Source organism: Bactrocera neohumeralis, chromosome 4 (assembly GCF_024586455.1).
Source record: "Bactrocera neohumeralis isolate Rockhampton chromosome 4, APGP_CSIRO_Bneo_wtdbg2-racon-allhic-juicebox.fasta_v2, whole genome shotgun sequence".
In the NCBI taxonomy this organism is placed as follows: Eukaryota; Metazoa; Arthropoda; class Insecta; order Diptera; family Tephritidae; genus Bactrocera; species Bactrocera neohumeralis.
Genome location: NC_065921.1, coordinates 9946026 through 9971453, shown reverse-complemented (window position 1 = coordinate 9971453; position 25428 = coordinate 9946026). Strand labels below are relative to the sequence as shown.

General features: G+C 35.0%; 2 protein-coding genes across 2 annotated transcripts in view; one reads left to right on the top strand and one right to left on the bottom strand.

Annotated features, from left to right (window-relative positions):
• The window catches only part of LOC126754776 (sialin), a 441635-nt gene that overhangs the window by 75204 nt on the left and 341003 nt on the right, over nucleotides 1-25428 (top strand). The window lies entirely within an intron of this gene.
• On the bottom strand, nucleotides 1391-25342 carry LOC126754787 (23 kDa integral membrane protein). The gene is made up of 5 exons (XM_050466904.1): nucleotides 25208-25342; nucleotides 23419-23531; nucleotides 2890-3249; nucleotides 2631-2825; nucleotides 1391-2554 (listed from the first exon to the last, which is right to left on the bottom strand). The coding sequence occupies exons 2-5, from the start codon at nucleotides 23476-23478 to the stop codon at nucleotides 2483-2485; spliced, it is 687 nt and encodes a 228-aa protein (XP_050322861.1). The 5' UTR covers nucleotides 23479-23531; nucleotides 25208-25342; the 3' UTR covers nucleotides 1391-2482.

The window sequence follows — 25428 nt, the reverse complement described above, 5'->3', positions numbered from 1 at the left end:
ATAATCGAAATCGTCAAGAAAATCAATTTTATTCGGAAATTAATTCCTAAATGACAAAAAAATTATTTTTTATGTATGATTAGTAACTAGACGCTGTTTTAGGTGATACAGAAACCGAAATACACCCCTTGCCGCATGTTATCCTGAAATAAGCATATTCGACGACAAACTTTATTGCAACTTTAAAATGTAAAATTAGGCCAATCGATGCAAATGTTTGGCGTGCTTGCATTGCTTTGCCATCACCAAGGCAATGAATGACCTTATTGCCATCAGTATGTTGTTGTTGGTAAGATTTATGGCACTTACATGCATACATATCCACAATTGTTGTAGTTTAAGGGTTGATTGCAACTACTGTAGCTGCGACAATATGTTAAAATAGAAAATAGTTTAAGTCGATTTAATCTTTTTTAGATGTTATATCAACCGTGTAAAAATCAGCGCATATTCGTTCTATTTATTTCAACGCAACTTATATTTTGTGATGATATGGGTTGCTTAAAAGAAAATAAAAAGTTCGAGTCTCGAATCAACTGGTTTAAAAATCAAAAATTATCCGCAGTAACTTAAATTGACAAAAGCTGCTTTAAGAAAATCTTACACCAACAAAATAAAATATTTACAAAATAATCTACACTACTCGGATTTCCTTTTATACATACATATGTACATACGATACGTTTGTATTTCAGTAAACAACGAAAAGTTCCGAATGCGTAAAAGTAGAAGTAAGAGTTGTTGTCGGTGCTTTCACTTTCGATTGCTAATGCCAAAGCAACTGAAGATAGTGTTGGTGTAAATTGTGTTCGTTTATTATAGGTTGTTTGTCTGTAATCAATTGAATTCTTAATAAATAGTGAGACATAAGCTATAATTATCAAACTAACGAAAGAATATGCATATGTAAATAGTATTGTGATAGGTCATAATTTTAATTAATTAATTTTTGATTAATTGTTATTGTTTGAGCACCTATTAGGTCCACGTAATATAATTAAATTCTAATTCTAATGCAATCAGCAAAAGCCGTTTACTAATTCGATTCTCGACGTATTTGGTCTCAAACAATATGAAAAAAACAATAATAAAAATTTTAGCTTCGGTCCTGAAGCTGTAATACCCTTCACAAATAAGAAAGTTTTTATAAAAGAATTCAATATAGCACTTCTAAATGTCCTTGTGATAAATTTTCAAGTTGATACGAGTATTAGTTTCGGAGTTACAGCCTTGAGAACTTGTGCGCTCGAGGCTAGCTTGGCTAAGGTGCTGTCTTTAAACGCGTTTTTCTCGAAACTGTGTTTTTGAAGTCGGTTGGCAAGATTTCTCGAGGATCACAGAATCAATTTTCCATTTTACTTAACATACTTGATAAATAAAAAATTGTACATTTCGGTTTTTTGTCGTTTTTATTTAAATATTCGTGTTTTGTATGGAATTTCAAGTTGAAAAAAGTTTTATAATTACTTTTGGGTAAGTGGATTTTCAAAAAAATGGTACAAAAGGTGATTGATTACATATATATATGTATGAATGTATTTAGGACAGACGAACCATTAACGCTCGTTGCATGCAAACGCATAGTCGTTTCGTAAATGTGTATATTATATATATATATTTAAAAATGTACATGCATACATATATATGTACATATGTATATGGTAAATAATTTGCAAGCTACGGACTCGCTTTAGTTTAACATGTAAAAAGGCATAAAATCAAATATACATTAATTCAACATAACTTGTAGATAATGTAACTAACATTTACATATATATCTATATCTGTATATATATATATACTTTTATTTATATCCAATAGAATACATATAATAATAATAAACTGTGAATGCATATTATCTCGCGCAGAGTTTAATTCAAGTCGATAACATTATTGTTTACATTTATAATAAAGACATATATTCAATTCACTTGGAACAATACAACTTGTCTTAAATTCTCTTGAGATTTCTTTGTTGCTTATATACGCCATATTTTTCAACTTCTTGACTTCCTTTTTGGTACAGCGTATGTATGTACATATGGTATATATGTATTTGTATATTTAAAGTGGTTTATTCATGGCCTCATATTGTTCATTTCAGGCATATTCGGTAAGATTTCTTAGAAACGTAAGTATTTATATCCATTTTATGGTTTTTAAAGAGAATTTTGGTTTCAACTTTTTACTTAAATTCATTAAAGGTGTGAATTTAGATCAATTTTTGACTTTCAATTGTTCATATCAGCTTAACTTTTCATAAGACATACATAGAAAATTATATTCAGAGTGTATATTGTATGTTTCTCATAACAAAAAATATACATACGTACTCATAAATCAAAGGTTTACTTCAAACACAATTGCATATTATTTTATATTTCGAAATAAATGTGCGTTTTATGACGACATCACGACATCAAGAAGCAGAAAATAAAAAAATTTGTGGAACATTTGCGAGTGGAGTGGGCTTGAGCCGCGCTTAGTAGGCGTTTCGGCGCTTGTAGTTGCGCACGTTATTGGCCAGGCAGCAGGCGAAGATGAAACCAACCAACTGTGGGCGAGAATTAAATAAACAAAACAATTTAATAAAGAAAAAATATAAAAATAATTAAACAAATTGTACACACCTCCACAGCGATCAATCCCAAGCCAACGTATTTGGCTGTGTCAGTGCTGAAGGACATGAATTCTTGGAATTTGCTACGGCAACCACCATAAATGTTTAATGGATTCAAGCAATCATTGTGCTCACAACAGCTTGCGGGTGGCGTTTGTAGCAATAACACATAATCGGAGATGCCATTCTTGCCGCAACATTTCAACTAAACGAAAGAAAGGAGATATGTTAAAACCAATGAACTCATACCTATAATTAAACACACTTACTGAAACTTGTATAGCTTCGAAGACGGCCGGTTCCTTGCTACGACTATCCCATGCTTTATCGATGACCTCGCCCATGGCACTGTTGAACTTATCCTTATTGGTCCATAGTAGTACAACAATTGTTAGCTGTATAATGAGCAGCACCAACAGGAAGACGGCATAGCACATAGTCATGCAGACCGATTCACGTATGGCACCACAACAGCCCAAGAATGCGATGAATACCACAATCGAACCGAGTGTTATGAGCATAATTGGCAAAACTGCCTGTATCGGGAAACCGACATGACCGTCAACCTCGATTACACCGATGCTGTTGAGTATGAGCGCGCCAAAGACGATGCCCAAAAGACCGACAATCTGTAAGTAGAGCGGTAAAATGGTATTTTTAGTAGTATTGAAATATGCGTGATTTAAGGGGTCATATACTTGTACAAGTTTGAAAAATGCGCTTTTTAGTAAATCTTTTTAGAAGCATTTTTAATAAAAATAAATAAAAAAAATTTTCATTTTAAAAAATTAATGTTCTTTAATAAACGACGATTAATTAAAAAAAAATTGAATTCCCTTGAAGGGGTCAAGGGAGTCCCGGAGGACATTCGAAAAAGGGGTAACGCGGTGTAAAAATTTTTCTGCTCAAAATTATCTCAAATTCGGGTTCCAACAAAAACTACTATTACTATAGACGAATACAGGCAATGACTGAAGAAGTAGTCAAAATTTTTTTAATATTTTTTTTTTCAAAATGTTTTTTTTAATATTTTTTTTTTCAAAATATTTTTTTTCAAAAATATTTTTTTTTTCAAAATATTTTTTTTTTAAATATTTTTTTTTAAATACTTTTTTTTAATATTTTTTTCAAAATATTTTTTGTTTTCAAAAAAATTTTTTTTTTAATTCTTTTACTTCCAAAAAAAAACTTTTTTCTTAAATTTAAAAAAAAGGCAACTTTTTTGTGAACAAATTTACACTTCGGAGTGACTCAAAAACGGAAATTTCTTTCAAAAATTCAAAAATCCGATCAGTACCTAATAAGTATACCCAAGAGGGTAAAAATACGCTTATGTACACACAATGTATGTATGTATGTATGTACATACACGTAAAAACTTGTTTGTCGGATCCACTTCAAATTTTCGGGGTTATTGCGATAGCACGTTTCCCTTATGATATACATTTTTTAACGACGTGGCAACTCTCTTTAAAAAATATTTGCACCGATAACACGCCTGAAAGCTGCTTAGTTTGATTTGTATAAAAGTATAATTTATTTTTTCTATCAATTTAAATTTGATACATGTGGCAACCTCAAAAAACAAAATCATTCAATTGTATTACTCAATTTGCTTTATGGGGGTGAACTATGTATGTACATATGTATGTATGTAATAAAGCAACTAAAAAAAAAAAAAAAAAATAAAATAAAAAAAATATAAAAAAAAAATAAAAAAAAAAAAAAAAAAACAAAAAAATCCATGTACTCAATGGGATCGACAAAAAAGCAAGCGAGAAAAGGCCGCGGATGCATGCAAAATGAATGCAAAATGAAAAATATTAAACAAATTGCACTTGATGACATTATTTCATTGGGCTGTTTAAGGGAAACACCTTTTCCAGAAGTTAACAGACATCCATATTTATGTGAGTAGGTGTGTGTGGTGTACACGTATGCATCAACCATGTCGGGCGTAAAACACCTGCGATTGTTCATTTGCAAAATGATTCCCTTGTATAAGCACGCATATAGACATATTTACATATGTATATGGGTACATACAATGTATGTATAAACAAGTTTATATGTATGTATGTGGACATACAAACATATGTACCAGCATGTGAAAGTCGAGGTGTTTCTTCAAGTAAACGCGAATAAAAATCCCACTTATTGACGCGTTTTGTAAATATTTTCGGGCGGAGAGGTAAACATCACATGAGCGTACACACATGCAAATGCAGTCATATAAGTATGTGTGTATGTGTGCATGTGTGTATGTTTGAAGTACGTGCAAATAAGGCAGACAACACTTGACCCACAATGAGTTATAAAACAAATATTTGCTATAACAAAGTTAACACAATGCTGCCCTTTGCTATTCAACAGTATGTAAAGCTAAAGTCATAAACAAATGGTTATAGTAAAATGAAAAATAAATAAGAGGAAGTGAATCATTTTAATTGATAAATAGTTTAGGGGTTATATACACTTGCAATTCAAAAAACGTGTTTCTAAAAAACTTTTTGAGAAGCTTTTTATTTAATAAATTTTACAGGATTTAAATCCGTTTTTGAAATTTGTGATTAATTAAAAAAATAGAATCCCGTGATTCCATAGCCGAATTCCAGGTGGGCGCCGATAAAAGTGTCTGGCTGTGAGGCGGATTTTTCGGCTTACAATTAACACAAGTCCAAAAACTATAAAGAAATCATTATTGCAATATGAATACGGCTCGAAAGACTTGTCAAAATTCTGTGTTTTTGCAAAACACCGACTACCCTAACATAAAAGACGTTTGTTTACAAAATTTACATCAGAGCATCTTGAAAAAATCGAAATTATTTTCAAAACCGTATCCTTTCCACCAAACCTTCTTCTTCTTCTTTCATGGCGTAGACACCGAGTACGCGGTTACAACGCGCCAGTCCACTTTCATTTTCGCTGGATCGCGAATTGGAAATTCCAAGTGTTGCCAGGTCCTTCTCCACCTGGTATTTCCAACGGAGTGAAGATCTGAAGTTGTTGTTGTTGTTGTAGCGGCAGAATTCTGCCGAGTTGAAGTCCGTGGCCGGATAAAAATCCGGGTCCATTCCGGTTACGTAGACCCGACTGTCATGGGAACGGGAGTGCATATCGTCTCTACCTCTGCTTCCCCGGCGGGTACTGCGTCGAATACTCTCAGACCTGCAGCGCTTTCATCCATTAGGACGACATGACGTAGCCAGCGTAGTCGCTGTCTCTTAATTCGCTGCACTATGTCAATTTCATCATATAACTCGTACAGCTCATCGTTCCATTGACTGCGATATTCGCTGTTGCTATTGCAGAGTTTGGTAGTTGATAGAGGACTTTACTTCTCAATTGCCTACTCCTTGTCCGAAGAAGCGTCTGTTGACAAGAGATATTCTGCGTTGGATTTCGAGGCTGACGTAGATGTTGGTGTTAATGATGGTTCCAAGGTAGACAAAATTATCTATGGCTTCTTAGTTATGACAGTCAACAATGACGTGGGCGCCAAGTCGCGAGTGCGAAGACTGTTTGTTTGATGGCAGGAGATATTTCGTCTTGTTCTCGTTCACCACCAGGTCTTAGTTTCTTTGTCTTAATTGGAGAAAACAGCAGCAACTACTCTACTCTTGTAGAAGATTGTACCTTCTCTATTCAGCTCTGCAGCTCGAATTATTTTATCTAGCAGTAGTTTGAAGATGTCGCACGATAGGGAGTCGCCTTGTCTGAAACATCAATTGGTAACGAACGGCTCGGAGAGGTCCTTCCCGATCCTGACGGAACTTTTGATATTGCTCGAAGTCAATTTCGTATTCCTTTTGCGAGGATAGCAAATACAGACATTCAGGTCTTTTCAATATTTGGCGCATGGTGAATATCTGCTCAAATGTTGATTTTCCAGGCCTGAAGCCACACTTAAAAGGTCAAATCAGTTTGTTAACGGTGGGCTTTAATCTTTCACACAATACGCTTGATAGAATCTTATATGCGTTGTTGAGGAGGCTGATCCCACGGTAGTTGGCGCAGACTGTGGGGTTTCCCTTTTTGTGGATTGGACAGAGCACACTTAAATACCAATTATCGGGCATGCTTTCCAGTCATAACATGATAATTACATCATTAGATCTAATGCGCTATGATGTTTAATAAGAATTTCATATGTTCATGCCGATTCAGCAAGAACGTGCTTGAGTGATATACTATATAAGATTTTCAAAATTGCGGAAAAAACAGCTCAAATTACAAATCGTGATCATGTAGACCTAAAGAAATTTGTTATTTAATATTTTTCCTGTGAAATAACAAATAGTTAACCAACAAGTTAATACCGAAAGTAAAAAAAAGGCATAACCAATTCATTAGGTCCGCTTAAGTAGGAAAAAACTAACGAACACAAGTTGGAAAAAAACCAGAAAAAAGTTAATACCCTTCATAAATGAAAAAGTTTTACATACAAAAACATGAATTGGAACTTTAAGGTTTATATGGCAGCTATATCGGTTGCTTGGAGCATGCAAAATTTTCGATTTTTCAAAAACTAATTATATGCAGACGGATATATCGTCTCAGCCAGTCACGCTGATCATTTACATACATACATACATACACATGTATACAGACTCCACGGTGCTAAAAAAGTTAGAAGAAAATAATACAAATAAATGAATAAATGAGAAGTAACAGAAATGGAGAAAATTAGTTGCCTAATGGGAGTCATACTTCAGCGCTTCACGGAAAAGTTGAAAAGCCAGCAGACCCGATTGACTTCACTTGGTCTTTTCGGTTGGCGACTGGCGTCTGTGGGACTGTGAAAGAAATGCGAACTTTGAGGTGTCATTTGAAGTGAACCGCAGACGCTTGGGTGGCATAGCGGCAAGTAAGAAAAAGATAAATGCAGAGTTATAACATAATGATTGTGCACAGCTGGTTACATAATTTTTTTTTTCTTTTTTAGGTTACATTTTTTTTGAGGTTATAATTTTTTTTAGCTTATATTTTTTGTACTTTCACAAACAACCAACAACTAGTGTATTTAGTGCTAATGAACTTTGCGCACGCAAAGCCAGAAGCATAATGCCAGCATAATAAGTGTAAAAAATACACGAAAGATAGAAGTACACGTACATATGTATATATCTAAAAATACAACAACATTAAAGCACAATTCTAAAATGATAAAGAAACAACGCACTTAAGGTATAATTGAGTGCGTGCTACTGTGTGTAGATTTATGTGTATGTGTATACATTCACACGTACTTGCCACCGATCAGGCAGATTGACACCAGTCACGCTGCCTTGTGAAGCAACAAGCTGCAAGCTTTTCATGTACTCGCTACGAAGCTACGTATCCATGTACATACATTCATACCTACATAAATACGTTTACATATGTACGTATGTATGTACATATCGCTCTTTGATTACTCATACCCGCCATTGTTGGCGCGTCGCAACGGACCAAATGAAAAATGCAAAGTGTTATAATTTTGCTTGCTAGAACAACGCCTACCCTCCCCACCTTCCGTATAGCCGGGAGTAATGAGGTCAGCATAAAAAAGTGCCACCAGTGGGTAATAACGAATTCGAGAATGTTGAAATTGAAATGAAGTAAACCAACCGCCTAAACTAATGCACCGGCCGGGTGTAATAAACTACGAGTATGTTAATTTGTGGAGCGAAAACTAGAAACTAGCAACAAAATACAGCAACAATTAAATGATAAGACCTTGGGAAAACTAAGGCATACATACGTACGCATACATATGAATATTGCTGGTTGGCGCAAAAAAAAAACGAAGAAAGGAATGCTGTACAACTAATAAACGCCGCAATTGACCATTAAGGAATATCACTCGTTAAGGGCAGCTCCAGCATACCGAGGAACATCAAAATGAGATTTTGACTTCTTTCTATGGAATCTGCGACAAATTAGATCTCTCTTTCATAAGAACAATAACAATAATGCTGTGTTTGATTCAACCAGCAAATCGTATAGAATTTCTGACTCTACAAATTGGTATACGAACGCATAAAATCCTTTCTTACTCTCATTTGACAACAGACTGCAATGATCGGGATGGAAAACGAAGCATATTATCAAGCAGAAATCCCTTCCAAATATATTCTTAATACCGCGGACGGAATTAAAATTAATAAAACTTCGTAATACAAAAAGAGAACAAAAATTAAAAAATCAAGAGAAAGTGTTTTGTTCTTTGGTATTCTTCCAATCTGGCAACGCTTTCAAAATACCATGGAAAATGCCATGTCGAAGAGCTCTAGCACATAGGATCCCACTTGAGACACAAAAATAGTTCCACAAACCGTTGGATTCTTAAGTTTGAAGCTGTCTTCCAATGAAAAAATGAAGCATTTGCTTCGAGAAACTATTTTAGTTAGACGTCCGATGTTTTAAATGTTTTCTATGAATTCGGAAACTCAATTGACAAAATCTTAAGACAAATGAACCAATCAAAGCCTTACCAGTTTTGTGATCTGATCAAAAACCGTAATTATGGATAAAATTGAACTTTTTTTAAACTAATTTTCATCTTCTATAAAAAATAAAATATTTTACTAGAATTAACAAAGAAATTGTGAAATTTTTGGAAAGAAAAAATATTTTAATCTCGGCCACTCTGGTGACCCCTCGGAAGAAAGATGCGTCCGCGTTGGCAGGATAACTCTTTACAGGATCAACTAGAGTGAAAAAATACATGTTTTAGTTAAAACCTTAACTTAGAACTTGTACGAAGTGAAAAAACTGAAAATCGGATTTTTGGCAGACATTTTTACAAAAAAAAATTAAAATTTCAGTGAAAATTTCGCGACTTTTTTTTTAAATAGTTGTAATCGAAAAAAATCCTCCTAGCTAGCCTCGAGCGCACAAGTTCCCAAGGCTGATCTCCGAAAAAGATTGCGTCGGCGCGTTAAACCAGATTAACTGCATATTTTTTAATTCAGGTTCAACTAAGTTGCTGAAAAAAATAACAAAATTTTAGGAGTTTTGAGATTTTAAAACATTGTTAAAAATAGAACTTGGAATGAAAACAGGCAACCCTGACAAAAAACTCAATATAATATCAAATCATGTTATGATGCAGTTTTAAAAATTTTTGATATGCTTTTGTAATAAAAAATGGTTTTACAAAATGTTTATCTTCTATCAATTTTCATTGAAAATATTATAAAAAGTGACAATGAGACTTTTTTTTCAAATAGTTTCAATCGAAAAAGCTGCCGTCTGTCACCTACAAATTTGCGCATTAAGTGCGCAGTTAATCCGGAACTTCTCAAGGCTGTATCTGTCAAACTATTACTCGCACCAAGCTCTAGCATTTTTTATAAACATTTTTCTGAATGGGAAATTTAACGCATATCCCCCCCTCTAGCGTTATATAGTATGTGCAGATTGCAGTTGTAATACAAATGTTTTTGTATATGTGTGCGTATTTTAGTTTAACGTAACCGCCCGCCTTGGCTCCAAATATGCCACATTTGCGCCATGCAACGTCACCGTTGCGTTTGCAGTCGCCGTCGCCGTTGCCGTCGCGGCTGTGCCCACTATGGAATGTGTTTAAACCCCAATGACATAGCGCCATCAAAACACACTCACGCACTCACTTTGTTGTTGTTCTCGTGCAACACACAAATTTATTTAATTACAGCTAGTAACTGGCATCGCTCACAATTCGTTAGCGAGCAGTTTTGTAGGTAAATGAGTGTGCCAAGCACAACTGGCGCGACGAATGCATGTTAATATGTAATAATACACATATCTACATTATGTATATATTTACATTTACTTACATATGTATAAACTTCAACGACATTTGTAACTTTACGGAAATATAGTCATGATTTCACACACGCACACAAACACCCACACACATTGGTCTGCCCCACCGCACGCAGAAGCCACCTGCGGTCAAAGCATCTATCTTTCATCAGCGCTCATAAATGTATACGTATGTATATATATGTATGTATGTATTTACATACTTACATGTAAGTTGACGTGCCAATGATTGTTTGTGCAGCGCCAACTAAGTGTATTTAATTCATGCAGCGCCGCTGTCGCTAACTCTGCCGACACGCCAACGCTTTGCAGAAGTGTAAATGAACGCTTTGAGATTAATTAAACAAATGTTAATAGGCGTCTCTTAATTGCCACACACACAAACACACACACACATGCACATGAACACATAGTATGCTCTCGCTAGAGAGATAGTTTAACTAAAACGCTTGACGCTTGGCGTTGTGAACTCGAAGCTCGTTGCAACACCGGCGGGGGGTTAGGTAAGCTGATGAGTAAGTTTAAGTTTTCATAAAAACTTAAAGGTTTTAAAACTAAAAAATAAAACAAAATAAAAAAAATCGTTGAAGGTTTATTTGAAAAGTCACACCTTTAACTCTCACCTTGGTGGAGACATGAAACTGAGCGCAAAAAAAAAAAAATATTTTATTGCAAAAATTACAAAACGATGTGTCAAATTTAGCAGTCAAACGAAATGTGTTTTTTTATGCAATAGTTGACACTAAGCAATCGAGTTCTGTGAGCGAAATAACGGGCTCTTCAATACGGACGCTACAAAAGTAGACTGATAGGGACAGCAAACGACGCCATATCTTTTCATAGCTCTTTTGACATTTCTCTTCAGTATGGTTTGCCATTTCATCATGGAGAGGTATACGATCCAACAAGGAGTCGAAATTATTAAAATTTACTACCGAAATATGGAGTCAGTGGCCTCAACTTTAAGAGCACTACGTCCAATTTATGGTCATCATAATCTTTCTGTCAGAACGTCTAATGGAAAAATTTTAATCCACAAACATAGTACAAAATGTTCCCGTGCCAGTGAGACAAAGAAGTGCTCGAAGTGTCGAGAATATTGCTGCCGCTAGCGCATCAATTGAGAAAGACCCAAATCGGTCACTCACACGTCATTCTCAAGCGTTGGGCATCTCCGTGACGCCATTGTGACAAATTTTGCGAAAAGATCTTGACCTACATCCTTACAAGATCAAATTGACGCAAGAACTGTAGCCGCTTGACCACCATGAATCGTCGTATGTTCGTGAATTGGTCTGACCAATAACTTGAAAATGCGATTCAGCGATGAGGCATATTTCTGGCTGAATAGCTTCGTCAATAAGCAAAATATACGTTATTGGTCAGGCAGCAATCCACAGGTATTCCATGAGTCTCCATTGCATCCCTAAAAAGTTATGGTTTGGGCGGTTTATGAGCCGACAGCGTCATTGAGCCGTACTTCTTCCGTGATGATCAAGACCGGCACGTTACTGTGAATGGGAATCACTGCCGCTCATTGGCAACCGAATATTTTTGGTCCGAATTGGAAGATATCGGCTTGGCCAATATGTGGTTCCAACAGGACGGCGCCACAAGCCACACAGCGAATGTTACAAGCGATTTATTGAAAACCAAGTTTGGTGAACGCGTTATCTCTCGAAATGGCCCAGTCAATTGGTCAAGCGATTTGAAACCGTTAGACTATTGCCTGTGGGGCTACGTCAAGTCTATGGTATATGCCAACAAGTCAGCGACGATTGACGGACATACTGTAAGGATCATATATCACTACATATATTTAAAGAGTGTCCCAAAATTAACTCAAGATTGGATTTATATAATAGACATGTCTCACATTACTTCATAGACCCACTTTCTAAGCTGCAAATAACCTTTTGCACCAACGTTAAGCGCTAGCATCCTGTGCAGAATCGACCAAAGATATGCGTTGGTTGTTGCTTGACAGTATTCACTCTATATAATCTTATATAATGTACATATTTCCTAGAAGAATATGCGCACATCCCATTATGATAGACTGTCTATATGAAAAAACTCGCTCCGCTATTGTCTGATTCATCGTCGCATACAACATCTGAATCCTTATAAAATCGTCTCACTGAACACTTTCACTTCCTTTTTGGCTTTTTGTTGTTGTATTTGTGTATTGAGATGATGACGTGATGCCACTGTCACTCGCCGTTTCATCATGCCGCAAGCCAATAGCACACACTCTGACAGTAGCTGCAAAAAGTTGTTGTACTAAAAGCAGATTCACACACATATAAGATGCCGAAGGATGCCCGCTCTATATATTTTGTTTTATTTTCACTTTTTTCGAAGCCACAAGCTGCCAAATCAACAAAGCAAATGTTTAGTGTGCAACAACTACTCGAAACGGAAGGATGTTGCCGCTTTAGCGTATAGCTATGGACATGCAAATGAGTGTGTGTTTGCTTCATCATAGTGACAAGTCAAGTTATGACCTACTTTAGGGGGGACAGACAGCAGTAGATTCTTGCACGACAGCCGCATGCTGGTGTGATTATGCTTGTTGCTGTTGTTGATGTTATTTCTGTGCTACCATCACTGACACTTTCGTTGACAATCACATTTTTTGGTGTCAACATACTGTATATCTGCCTTTCGGCTATTATCTCTTGCTAGTTTTATCACACTGGCTGGCAGCGAGCTTATAGGCATATCTCTCAGCTTGGCTTCACTCGTCTTGGTTTTCGTATATGGTAAGACCTAGTTCGCCCTTCTTGCAACGACTTAACAGAGCTATAAAGTTTGTAACACTGAAAAAGGAAAAGTCGGAAATTTAAAGAGTGTATATGTACATGTGTACGTATGTATGTTTATAAACAATTAGGGAGACGAGCTGTATAGCATACATTGCTGTCATGCAAACAGACCGATCCAAATCAAGTTCTTGCATGACAAACTTTTTTGTTTTAGAAGATATCTTCATAAAATTTTGCGTGCATTTTTCTCCGAGGCAAAGGTACAATCTCCATGAATACTGTTTAGAGCGGAATACTATAGCATATAGCTATGATGCACCTGTTGTATGCATACTCAAAACTTTTTGAGATACGAGTGCTATTTGTACTGTCTACAGTAACTTAAAATATTCTTCTCGACCAAAAATTTCGAACATTTTCGCGCGATTATTTTTACAACTTTCGACGTAGATAACTCATCAAGAGTGCATAGATGAATTTAATTCCATTTTTGACGATGAAGCTCCATCAAGGAACCGTGTTTATCGATGGTTTGGTGAAATCGAGGTCGTAAAGGAAGAATTTTGGAAAGGTCGTCCAAAATCAGTTGTTGTTCCGGAAACTGCTGATGCTGTGAACAAACTGATATTGCAAGTTCGTTCTGTGACCTATCGTGAGATTGAGATAACTATGGATATTAGTGGGACCAGCATACATACATTCAACATTGGGCATGGACATTCGACTGTAAAAAATATTTGTTCACGTTGAATCCCACACATTGTTCTCTACACTCAAAATAAGGCTCAAGTCGATTGGTCGAGAGAAATGTTAACAAAATACGATAGCGGTGATTCGAAACACGTATGGCTTCGCGAGATGTGATGAATCGTGAATTTATAGCAAATGTATGAGCCCGGAAAGCAATCATACAACTGGAACAACAAAGAACAATAAATTCTGAGTCGAACGCATGGGTGTCTTTAAAGATAATCGAATCCAACAAAAAAGTTGTTCGAACACTTTAATTAGCCAGAGTTATCTAACACAAGCAAATGGTTGCTTAAAAATAGGTCTTGGCAAATATTAAGAAATTTCAGTGTTTCGGCAGTTGAAAATATTTATTACGATTTATAGTTTGGTATATTATTACCTGGTGAAAATAGAAACAAGCTCAATCTGTTAAAGGCTCTTTTGTGCGACGAACATAAAAATTGTTCCCACGACACTCGGACCTACTTAACTGAACTAAACACGGAATTGTGTATGATCAACGACTGTAAACTTGGCAGCACTCCTCCAAATTACTTCAGGAATGTTTTAAGTATGTATGTATGTCGCTGCAACAACCAGCAAAGCAACTTTCAATGATCGCCATTCCCGTTTTCTTTTTTGACGCATTCTTGTGTGGAAATTTCAAAGGTTCTTCAGCATTAAGAGTTCATTACTAACATGTAAAACATTTATGTACTTTAATTTCTTAGGTGCGAGATTTTTTAGAAAGTTTTTATACCTTCTCGATCTATTCTTTGGACGCTCCAAACAGTCGCATTTCGTTAACTCGAGGACATTTAGTAATTAGAAGACCTAATTTTCGTTCCTGCTTTGAACTCGTATTACTTTCGGTCTCTCCAATGAGATCAGACGCGGCTTACTTAATCGTTAAAATAAATATTACATACAAACATACATATGTACATACATATATAGCAACATTTCCCGCATAAGTATAATAAATTACTATTATTTTGCGCAACTATGCATTTTGTCCTCAGAGAGTAGGTGGGGGAAATGATGACAACATTGAATGGAAATTCGACGACGCCAATGCTTCCTAGGGTTTCTCGAGCGTGCTTTGGGAGACATTTATCGCATACCCAAAATGTTTACAAATTACGCTCAAGTGTAATTGAAACAATGGCGGCAAAAGCAGCAAAACATAAGATATATGTATGTATATGGGAAAACAATACTACTAACAACAACCAATTCCCCATATTTATATACATAGCTGGGTAAAATGACGCCTTCGTTTGCCGCCAACGACGCTTTTGTTGACTGCACATACATACATATGGATATATGGTTATATATATACCTACATATGTCTGTATGTATTTGTATATATTTGTATATACTTATATATAAGTCCATAAGTATATCTAAATCCGCGTGATGTGATTGCCAAATCTTCTGTTGCCATCAGCGTTTTTGGCGCCAAAGACTGACATCAGCCGTTTGCTTTTAAAAACATTGACCAGCCACCATTGGGTTCGGTTTGGTATTTTTTCATTCCATGGTTAGAACTCACATCAAGCGTTTTTTCACGTATCTCTCTTACCCACTTTTTGCGTTATTTACATTTTTGTTGTCCCATAATTCCTTTTTTATAGAAATACATTTAGCGAGCTTTGGGAGAATAGCTAATGGCAAGAGGTTTGGGCATTCAGTAGAATGACGTCACAGCGTAGCAATGTATGCGGAAAGGACGAAATAATGCGCCATAACAAAAACAAGAAAATATTAAAACCGACATGTACGCGGAGTTCCAGACAGTTAAGTTTGTCTGAAGCCTTTTTGTGCCCGATATTTTTTTGCTTCTATCCCCCTTTTTTGGCAATTGCCGCTGTGATCGCCAGCAAAGCGCGAAACAACGTCAACACATTACTTTTGAATTATGGTGTTTATGCCCTCCACCAATGTGCATACATATGTACATATACACACACTTGTTTTTGCTGATGCTGCGGCAGTCATTGTTGCTCGTCGGCAGTCAAGCGTTTATGCCTTTATTATTCGGGTCTACAGTGTTGCCAGATTGAATTATTAAGACTGCATGTCTAGCATTGATTGCAATTACTCAAATACAGGGTGCTTTTTTAGATGAGAAGCTTTCCGCTAACAAATTTCGGTGTTTGTAGTGCGTTTCCGAAAGAGTCCTCAAGGTTCCCGAGCATCCAAAAGAAATGCTATCTCTGTAAGACAATGTTGGCGATAATAGCGAGCGCTATAACTAATCTTTTTGACTGACCATATCAAAATCAATTAAATCAAACAGATCTTCGATGGAACTTTTTGCGAACGAATCAAGAAAAAAGTCAGCCTAGTTCATCTAATCATCTGATTTGATTGCATCAGACCATTTTTCATTATGGAAGCTTAGGTAAAAGGCTGATATTCATGAGACCACGAATAATCACAGTTGGATTGCTAGAGACACTTGTCCGTTGTGATTCCCAGAATTCCTAAGTGGGGATCAAAATGACTGTCGTATATCTATAAAGCGCCTAGACCCAGCCACAAATTATTGAACTGGCCAATATCTACTTCATTCTATATGTAGGGCTCGTGAAAAGTATGGCAACCAATATTATTCACCCTTAGTCTGTCGTAAGCTGGACAGTGAAGGAGAGAGTGTCTAGATGTTTCCACCTAACCTTCCTCCCTGCAACTTTGCCAGAGAGTGTCCTCTAAAATCTTTAGCCTCATCGCCTGATTGCCAATGGAACAGTGTTAGGACACCTATAGTTGCGGCCATGTTAACCTTGCTAAGAGCATGAAACTACTACATGGACCTTTTGCGTTGCACCATGGACCAGGAGGCTTTCACAACCCCACGGGTGTTGTTTGCTGACCAATGATTACTGAGCACGTGCGAGTCCAGCGCCAGAGTGTACGACGTCAAGGGATTTGGGTATGGGTGCCTTTTCTTGCAAGCTCATCAGCGTTATCATGTCTATACTCTTTAACCAGCTCCGACTGACCAGTTGAAGTCCGCTATGCAGAAAATATTTCAGTTCTGCCAATATAATTTTTATATTTACGAAATACTTCAAGCTTATTAAAAGTTCTAGCGAATGCACAAACTTAACCTCAACTATAACTTTTCGCCACGTTCTCCAATTCAATTATTCTCAATAATTTACCTAGTAAACTTTTTGAATGAAACTGACTGCTTTTAATCTCAGACTAATTTAGCTCACGTTCATTCATTTGCAGTATACCATATGACGGAGTAGCCTTTTGATACCCTTACTTTACTTTATAGCGTAATTGGGAGACGGTTCTCGCTCCACTTTTATGAATGGCGGCAATAAATCACCAGCTATGAATGTATGAATGAATTTGGGCACATTATGGGCGTCAGCTGCATTAGTCATCATATAAGGCTTCTTCCGAATTTCACGCGACCTTAAAGAGACTACAACACAAACTCATTCAAAACATACTGGATGGCTATAGCCATCAAAAACCACAAAAACCACAAAAATATCAAAAAAGTGGAAGCCGTTTAAAGCGCGGGGAAAGGAGGGTACACAACCAAAATTTAATTGTGGAATTCATCTCAGAAATTATCTAATCACTTTCATTCGATATGTTCTAGATTAAATAGCTTAAATTTTATAAGGATAAGATTTTAAATACTCTCATAAAATTTATTTTCTAAATACACTAATAAAGTTCCTGTAATTTGTTTGCTCTTTTTTCAGCGAAAATCGATCGAGAAGCGCTCACGCTCGCTTTTGTTAAGGTGCACTGAACCAGCGGCTTCTTTATTGCCCCAAATTTTATGTAGAACACTGCATTGGATACACAGCAGCCGCTATTAATGTACATCTGTACTTGCTTATGTATATTCTAAATTTAAGGGGTAAATAGTAACAAACCGTATTTATATTTACTTGCAGTTCGTTTTATATACATATGTATGTATAATATAATCAGCGTGACGAGCTGAGTCACTGTCCGTCAGTCTGTATATATGCAAATAGTCCCTTAGTTTTTCAGATATCGATCTGAAATTTTGTACACGTTCTCTTTTCCCCAAGCAGCTGCTGAAGATCAAATTCAATTCCTTGTATAGAAAGCTCTTCACCAAATTCGGCATCGAACCGATATGATATGTGAAGAAATTGTTCAGATTGGACTTCTTTACTGCCGTAGACACCGCTAACGCGTTTATAACCGAGTTAACAACAGCGTGCCAGTCGCTTCTTCTTTTCGCTATTTCGCCGCAATTCGAGATTCCAGCGAAGCCAGGTCCTTCTCCACCTGATCTCTCGAACAGAGTGATGGTCTTCTTCTTCCCCTGCATCCGCCGACGGGTTCTGAGTCGCAAACCTTCAAAGCTGAGATGTTCTCTTCCATCGGACAGCCACTGTCTCTTGATTCGTAGTAGCACCTGTTGGCATAGCTACCATACAAACCGAACAATCAAAATCATATTCTGGTATGGAAAACTTATTTATTTTGCATATAATCTAATAAACTGACCGGTCAAAATTAAGTCATTCTTTTATTTTGCTGTTTTAATTCATCGGTTATAATTTCCGCAAGTTAAGGCACTAAACAATCTGTTGAATCTCAGTGTTCAACACAGGATTCATTAAGGTTAGCAAGGATAGGGCTTGGGTGTAAAATCAGTGAGTAATTAACAAATTAAAAAATTTAATTCTAACTTTTAAAAGAAAAAACATTACATTTTTTAACACCAAATTGAACCAATACAAAACTAGTTAGGGCAATAATTCGCAGTTTAAGTACTTTTTTATCAAAACCACATTTAAACATAAAAAACCGTAGCGCTTCATCCATTACAAAGAAACAACTACAAAACCTACCATATTAATGATTAAAAGTGACCGCTTGTTTATGTAAGTCAAAGTCTAATCGGTTTTCAAGTACTCGAAGGAGTGACCGCAGTTTATCTGACAAAACCACATTGAACACATTGAGTCGTGTTTAGAATTAATCCAATGCCTTCGCATTAAAAGTCATTGAAATAGCGGTTCTTTTAGATTTCTAACTACTCAAATATTTACTTTACACTTTTTTTGGTAATGACCGTTAATTGCTTAAATGAAGTTAAAGCAATTTGGAGATTTTGATCAGTTTGAAGTATTTCTTGAAATCAAAACATTTAATTTCACAGCGAACGGAAACGGAATTAAAGTCATTTTCCTGATTAGTGGATTCGCAATTAATGGAGCTAACTGTTTGCTTATGAGAAGCTGAACGGAAAAATATATTTAGTATAAATAGTGAGCAATTTCTGTGCGTAAATGAAACCCGATTATTTGGTGTTAAAGCATTATCGACTGAAAATTGCTGTTTTCGTTAGAATATTTAAAAAATGGCAGTTGTTTTTTAACTATTTAAAAACCCTTTAAAACTAGTTTTTGTCATTAGGTAGTTATTAATTATCTCCACAATTAGCCGGTAACCAATTAACGAGATACACATGCAAACACATATGAGAGTAAAAGCGATTAGCTTCCCATGAAATTAGAAATAGCTTTTCTTAACATTTGTATTTATTTTTAAAATAAACTCATCCACCAATATTAATGAGTACAAGCTTCTAAAAGGAAAAGCAAGAAATAAGGCCAATTATAGTATATGTATGTATGTATAATATATGTATCATCATCGTAATTAATATACAAACATACATACATATAACTTTGTAGATTTAGGTACTCATAAAAAAGCCCATATGGTGTAAGTATACCAAACAACACATCTTTATTCCACAAATAAATAAATGGGTAAATAAATATACAAATGACGAACTAAAGCAACAATGAATAATCGTAAACCGCGATTGCCTGGTTAAGCTGACAATGAGAGGGGGGAGGTGACGACTAGCAGTGAGTAGGAAAAAAAATAAATGATTGCCTCTGATATTGTGCCCTTCCACATGGAAGATGCCCGGTTCATGGGCACTGATTCTGTGTCGTGATGAAATAGTAAGCGAATATACATATGTATTTAAAGAATAATCCATTTATACCAGCCGTCTTCGAATGATTTGCTCTCTTGTCCACGTGAAAGCAACAACAAAGTTTTCGAGTTGAACTGATCAAGCGAATATTATCCGAATACCTCATTAAAGTGGTATAACTTCTATCTTCAATGCTGCCAATTTTTGTTTTGTATATTTTAGCTCACATTTACTATTGTGAATGGTTGCAATGACAGATTAAATTATAAAATTTTCTTAAAAAAAAATCAATTATCAATCAGAATTTCTTCTCTAAGAAAGAATCATAGCTATATTGCGCACCTCCAGAGCCGCCCATTCGTTTGAGCCTCCGGTATAGTTTGCTCGATATGCTGAAAGGTAACTAGCAAGTGATTATACCGCCATACATGGAACAAGCAACTGGCATAAATCTAATAGATTGGCATACATGAAATATCAAAGCGTTATAGAATAGTTTGTTGTTCATTTGTGAGGTTTGAAAATATACCAGTATTAAGTTTAACAAACAATTGACTTCAAACAAGGTGTAAGTCAAAGTGTGCAGCTTTTTAATACATATCTATAGTAAAGCTGTATATAAAAATCCACATAAAAATGATCGAGCAACTACACTGCCGCCTTCTAACTTGATTTTACATACAAGCTAAGCGCCCTGTACAATATAGTACATCCATAATAATGTGGATTAGCCAATCTGACAATTGTAGCTTTTCTCCGAGCACTTTGTAACGAGCGTATATGTATTCATAAATAATGGTGTATGTAAGTATATGGAAGATGGAAGTAGGAGAATAATTGTTAAATTGATTGTATTGTTCGCTTCGAGTGCGTCATAAGTATACATTCATACATACATACATACATATGTATAGCATACAAAAATTACTTGTGCTCTCATATTCGTGACTTTCACATGCAATTATTATTAAATACAGATGTAAAAATATAATATATAACGTGGATTTTTTATCTTTGAGTGCATTGCAGTAACTTTAGTACTGCCCCTGAAGCGTTCTACATAAGCTTTTATTTATTCTATGCTTTTTGTTAGCAGTACGTGTATAAAGCGATATAAGACCCTCAATAATATGTGTGTGTATGTATGGATGTATTCATGTGTATTTGTATATATGGATGTACTTCCTTCATTTATTACGCGCGTAATTGAATCGTTCCAAGTAAACAAGATTTTCAGATTTATATAATGTTTGCATGGTTTGCAATTTAGTCTACGCATACACATACTATACATTCATACATACATAAAAACATTTGCGAAACAGCATGAGAATATATCAAATTCGGCATTGGCAATTGGCAAAAGGCGTTGAGTCAAACAACTACTATTATAAGCAAAAAATAGTAAGACTTTGTTCATAATTCTAAAATTCGTAATTTATTTTTCAAAATCTTTGACGGCCCCCTCAAGGTAATCTCCGTTGGCCCCAATACACTTGTGCCAACGTTTTTACAAATAATTAAAAAGTCTCTAAATTCTGTTGTTCTTTTTTCTTTTGCCGCTTGTTTTATTATTTTTTTGCAATAATATTTTTACTTTGCACTTCACTGTTGGCTTTTTTGTTTAGTTCCCACAATGCTTAATAGTAATTTTCATTTTCAATTATCTCATTCCACTATTCAAAAAAAGAGTTGAGCTAGCAACTTTTAGTAGGTTTTTTCACTTTACTTTGTTACATTTAGAAAAAATATTTTACGTTTGTTATTTATAATTATACCCAGTACAGGTTATATTAAGTTTGTCTGTCTGTCTGTATATACGCGATCTAACCCCTCAGTTTTAGAGATATAGATCTGAAAATTTGCCCCGGTCCTCTTTCACTCCAGTTTCTCTCCAAAGAACTGCTCATTTGTCGGAACCATCGATATCGGACCACTATAAATGCCATAGCTGCCGTAAAAACTGAGCAATCAGATATAGTTTCCTTTATAAGACCGGGTAAATATTCATCTTACGATTTAGCATGAATTGTATTTCCCTACAGAAATTATTTAAAACAAAAAAATTCTAATCATCTAGCCACCAAATCACAGTTCACATTTTCTAGTGCTGTACGCATACTTATGCGGTCAAATGTATATATGTAAGTATGTATGTATTTTATTATTATAGTTCATTATAGTTATATATAGATGCATTGCTCACTATCAATCTGTTCAAATCGACATTTTCCGTAGAAAAGTTGAATTATAATAAAATAATATGTTCCGATCACGTGAAACGCAATTATCAGCGAAAATTAATCACTTTCTTACTTACAGGAATGCTTTTGTTGACAAATCTGTCACTTAACGCGCTAATAGAATTTAAATTGAAAAGCACTCATTCCGATTTGAACTTATTTGCATTTTCATGAGAAAAATCCATACATATGTGTTAATAATGAAAAGTCGCAAAGTGCAAAGTGCAATTTTAATATGATTTTTTCTAAAACCAATGCAATGTTTATGAAGATCACAGAAAAAATTCTTCGTAGAAAGTTTGTAACGTCTATTTCATTTAATATATGTATGTTTCCTTTCCTTATTATGGTAAACTGACTCCAGCATTTACTCTCATTATCTGCACATAATTTTATCGCAATTTTATATTTTATGCACGCTCTTCTACGCAGTTTTCTACAAGCTTATGCACATAAAAGTATGTAATGAGTATTTATCTACTAGGTTTATTCAATATCTGGCTCCGAGCTGATGGCTGCTGATGATGTCACCATAGTAAAAAAATATTTGGGTATTACCGAAAAATCTTATGTATTTTGGTAGATTTGACGAATTTCTTCTTGAAACGTTCGCACAAACAACTGGGCTGAATTTTTAAGTCAACAACAAAAATATCAACGAAGCGCTACTGTTTTTAGGTCTATTATATCTATGTACATACTTATACATACATATGTATGATTATATTTGTAAACATACACTTACACATACTTAAATATTCCATTCAAAACTGAGCCGGTTTGTCTTCACAATCGTGTTGGCATGGGAAGGCAATGTAGTAAACGTAGCAACAACACAAAAAATGAAGTCGGCATTAAACAAGTTATCAGCTGCTATTATTATAATGTGAATATGTATGTTTATGAGTTCCGGCAAACTAATTTTTTTGCGATTTTTGCTTAAAATTCGGCTTTGCTTATCGAAATAATACATATTCTTGGTGTTACAAACATAGCGACAAACTTATTGTACCCTGTTCAGGATATCAAAAGCAAGCACAATAATGCACAAAAAAAATATTATTTAAAGAACCATAGGTATAATCAAATTATGCTTAATTATTATTTCTAATTTTCAAAATTGAACGTAGAATATTATTTTACTTTATATGTCGTGTCAGCTCAAAAAGTAGTTGTCATTAAGATATAACCGTGTCTGTCAATTTCTTGTTAAAAAGATATGAAACAATTCTATTCATTTCTCTGCTTCGTTACTATAAATTCATGTATTATATTTACACAAGTACTTACCACAACTACAGTGTTGAATGCAAACAGCACATATTTAGCCGTTGATGTGCCACAATCCATTGTGGTAACTTTATCGTTATATCTTTCGTCGAAACAAACGTATAAAATTCAATCTGAAATAGAGAACAAGTATTAAAAATTATTTGAAGTCACTTTTGCAAATCCTTATAAAAAATAAGAATATATAATAACACATACATACATATATTTAGATGTGTATGCAAAGGCTTGTTTTTGTACCAACATACGGAAGTGCTTAATAATAATTCAGTAGAGCTTCAATACAATTGGCTTAATATGAAATATCACAGCATGAGCTAATAATTTAATATTTATAATATCTTAGCTGGCTTTCTCAAGTTGAGATTTTATATAATAGTTAAACTCAAAACATATCACATTTGTAAGCAATTTCGCGGCTACTGGTTGATATATAGAAACTGTCCGTCTGGGTTCTTGTTTACTTAATGCTGACTCAGATTCCAACCTAACAAAATAATAGTTATTTTAAAACCTTTTTATCTCCAGCTGCAACTAAAAGGAAGTACACTTATAACTTCCAATAGATTATTTTCATTCTACCGATGATTCATCATACTATATAATTAAATACAGAGCAGATTACTGCTGATCATTTCAGATTATTATTTTGAAATATTTTTAAGTCCATGTCGATGCAGATTAAGTTACATCACTCCACATGCATTATTATATACCGGTAATGTTATAATATTACAGATGCATGTTGCAAAACATTCCGTATCAACCATAAAAACGATTATATACACATGGGTATATTATAGCCTCACTCTTTATTCATATTCGCAAACCGGTATAACTTGCTGCCGCACAATTGAACTATATTAATTTGTAGGTACGATAAGCACATATTACATGTATGTATGTAGCCTATTCGAATTGGTAAATACTTATAAACAAAAAAAGCTCTGAAGATTTCATTAGTTTTTGTTGATCTTCCTTTGGTAGATTTTTGAATATTTACATAATTGCATATTTGTTTACCGTGCCATTAATATTATTAAATATATTGGCGACCTTCAAGTAATTATGGGTCACTGGTAATCACTTAATATGCACATGAATATGCGCAGCTAAAGGTCCAATGCTACCACTGAGTATTTACTTGCAAACATAGTATGTACAGATATATACATTTTCTCCTCTCCAATTATTGTGGCCTTGTGCTGTCTCTCACTTACATCATTTCACACGGTGATGCACCACATCTTCTCATGCGTTCATTGACACTTGTTTGTTAATAAAGGCGCATGTATGCCCTCTTATTTGTTTTGCCTTTGTCCTTTGTCTCATATACAGAGTACCTACGTGATTTGGCACATCTAGCATTCCCTCTTTGTATTTATTTTTTCAGTTAATATGCATAACTAGTCTTTAAATTTACTATCGTGCACATTTTGTTAAATAAATAATATCGCAATAATTAAAATAAAGTTTTATTGAATATACTTTAGCATTTTTACGCATATTGTTTTAATTGCGTCGCCAGGAATAAATCTATCTTGATTTAATTATTATCTAAATTATCTTAATTTATCTTTAGCGTCGCAGTTCCACAATATGATAGGGTGGGAGATCCCAGCATCCTGAGCAGTATTTTCGCCCAGTCCCCCACCACTTTAAGCTTTATTCACGAAATAAAGATATGTTACAGCCACTACACACTTGAACAGTATATACATATATAAAATTTCAAATATGCATTATTTACATTTATTTATTCAAACATAAATTTATTCACTAATTATACCTTTTATCACAACTATTGTTGCCTTTTCAATTCAATTTGGTAAAATATTTAAACAGCAGCACACGATATACCGCGCGAACCAACAGTAAACTCGACCGATGTACACCGCCTTCAAAATTTTAATGCCAATGTGCTGCCAACCAACAACATGTCTATGCTATTGTGGAGGCAAAAACAAAAAAATACGAGTACTGCCAAGTTGCACATTGTACGCGTGATGG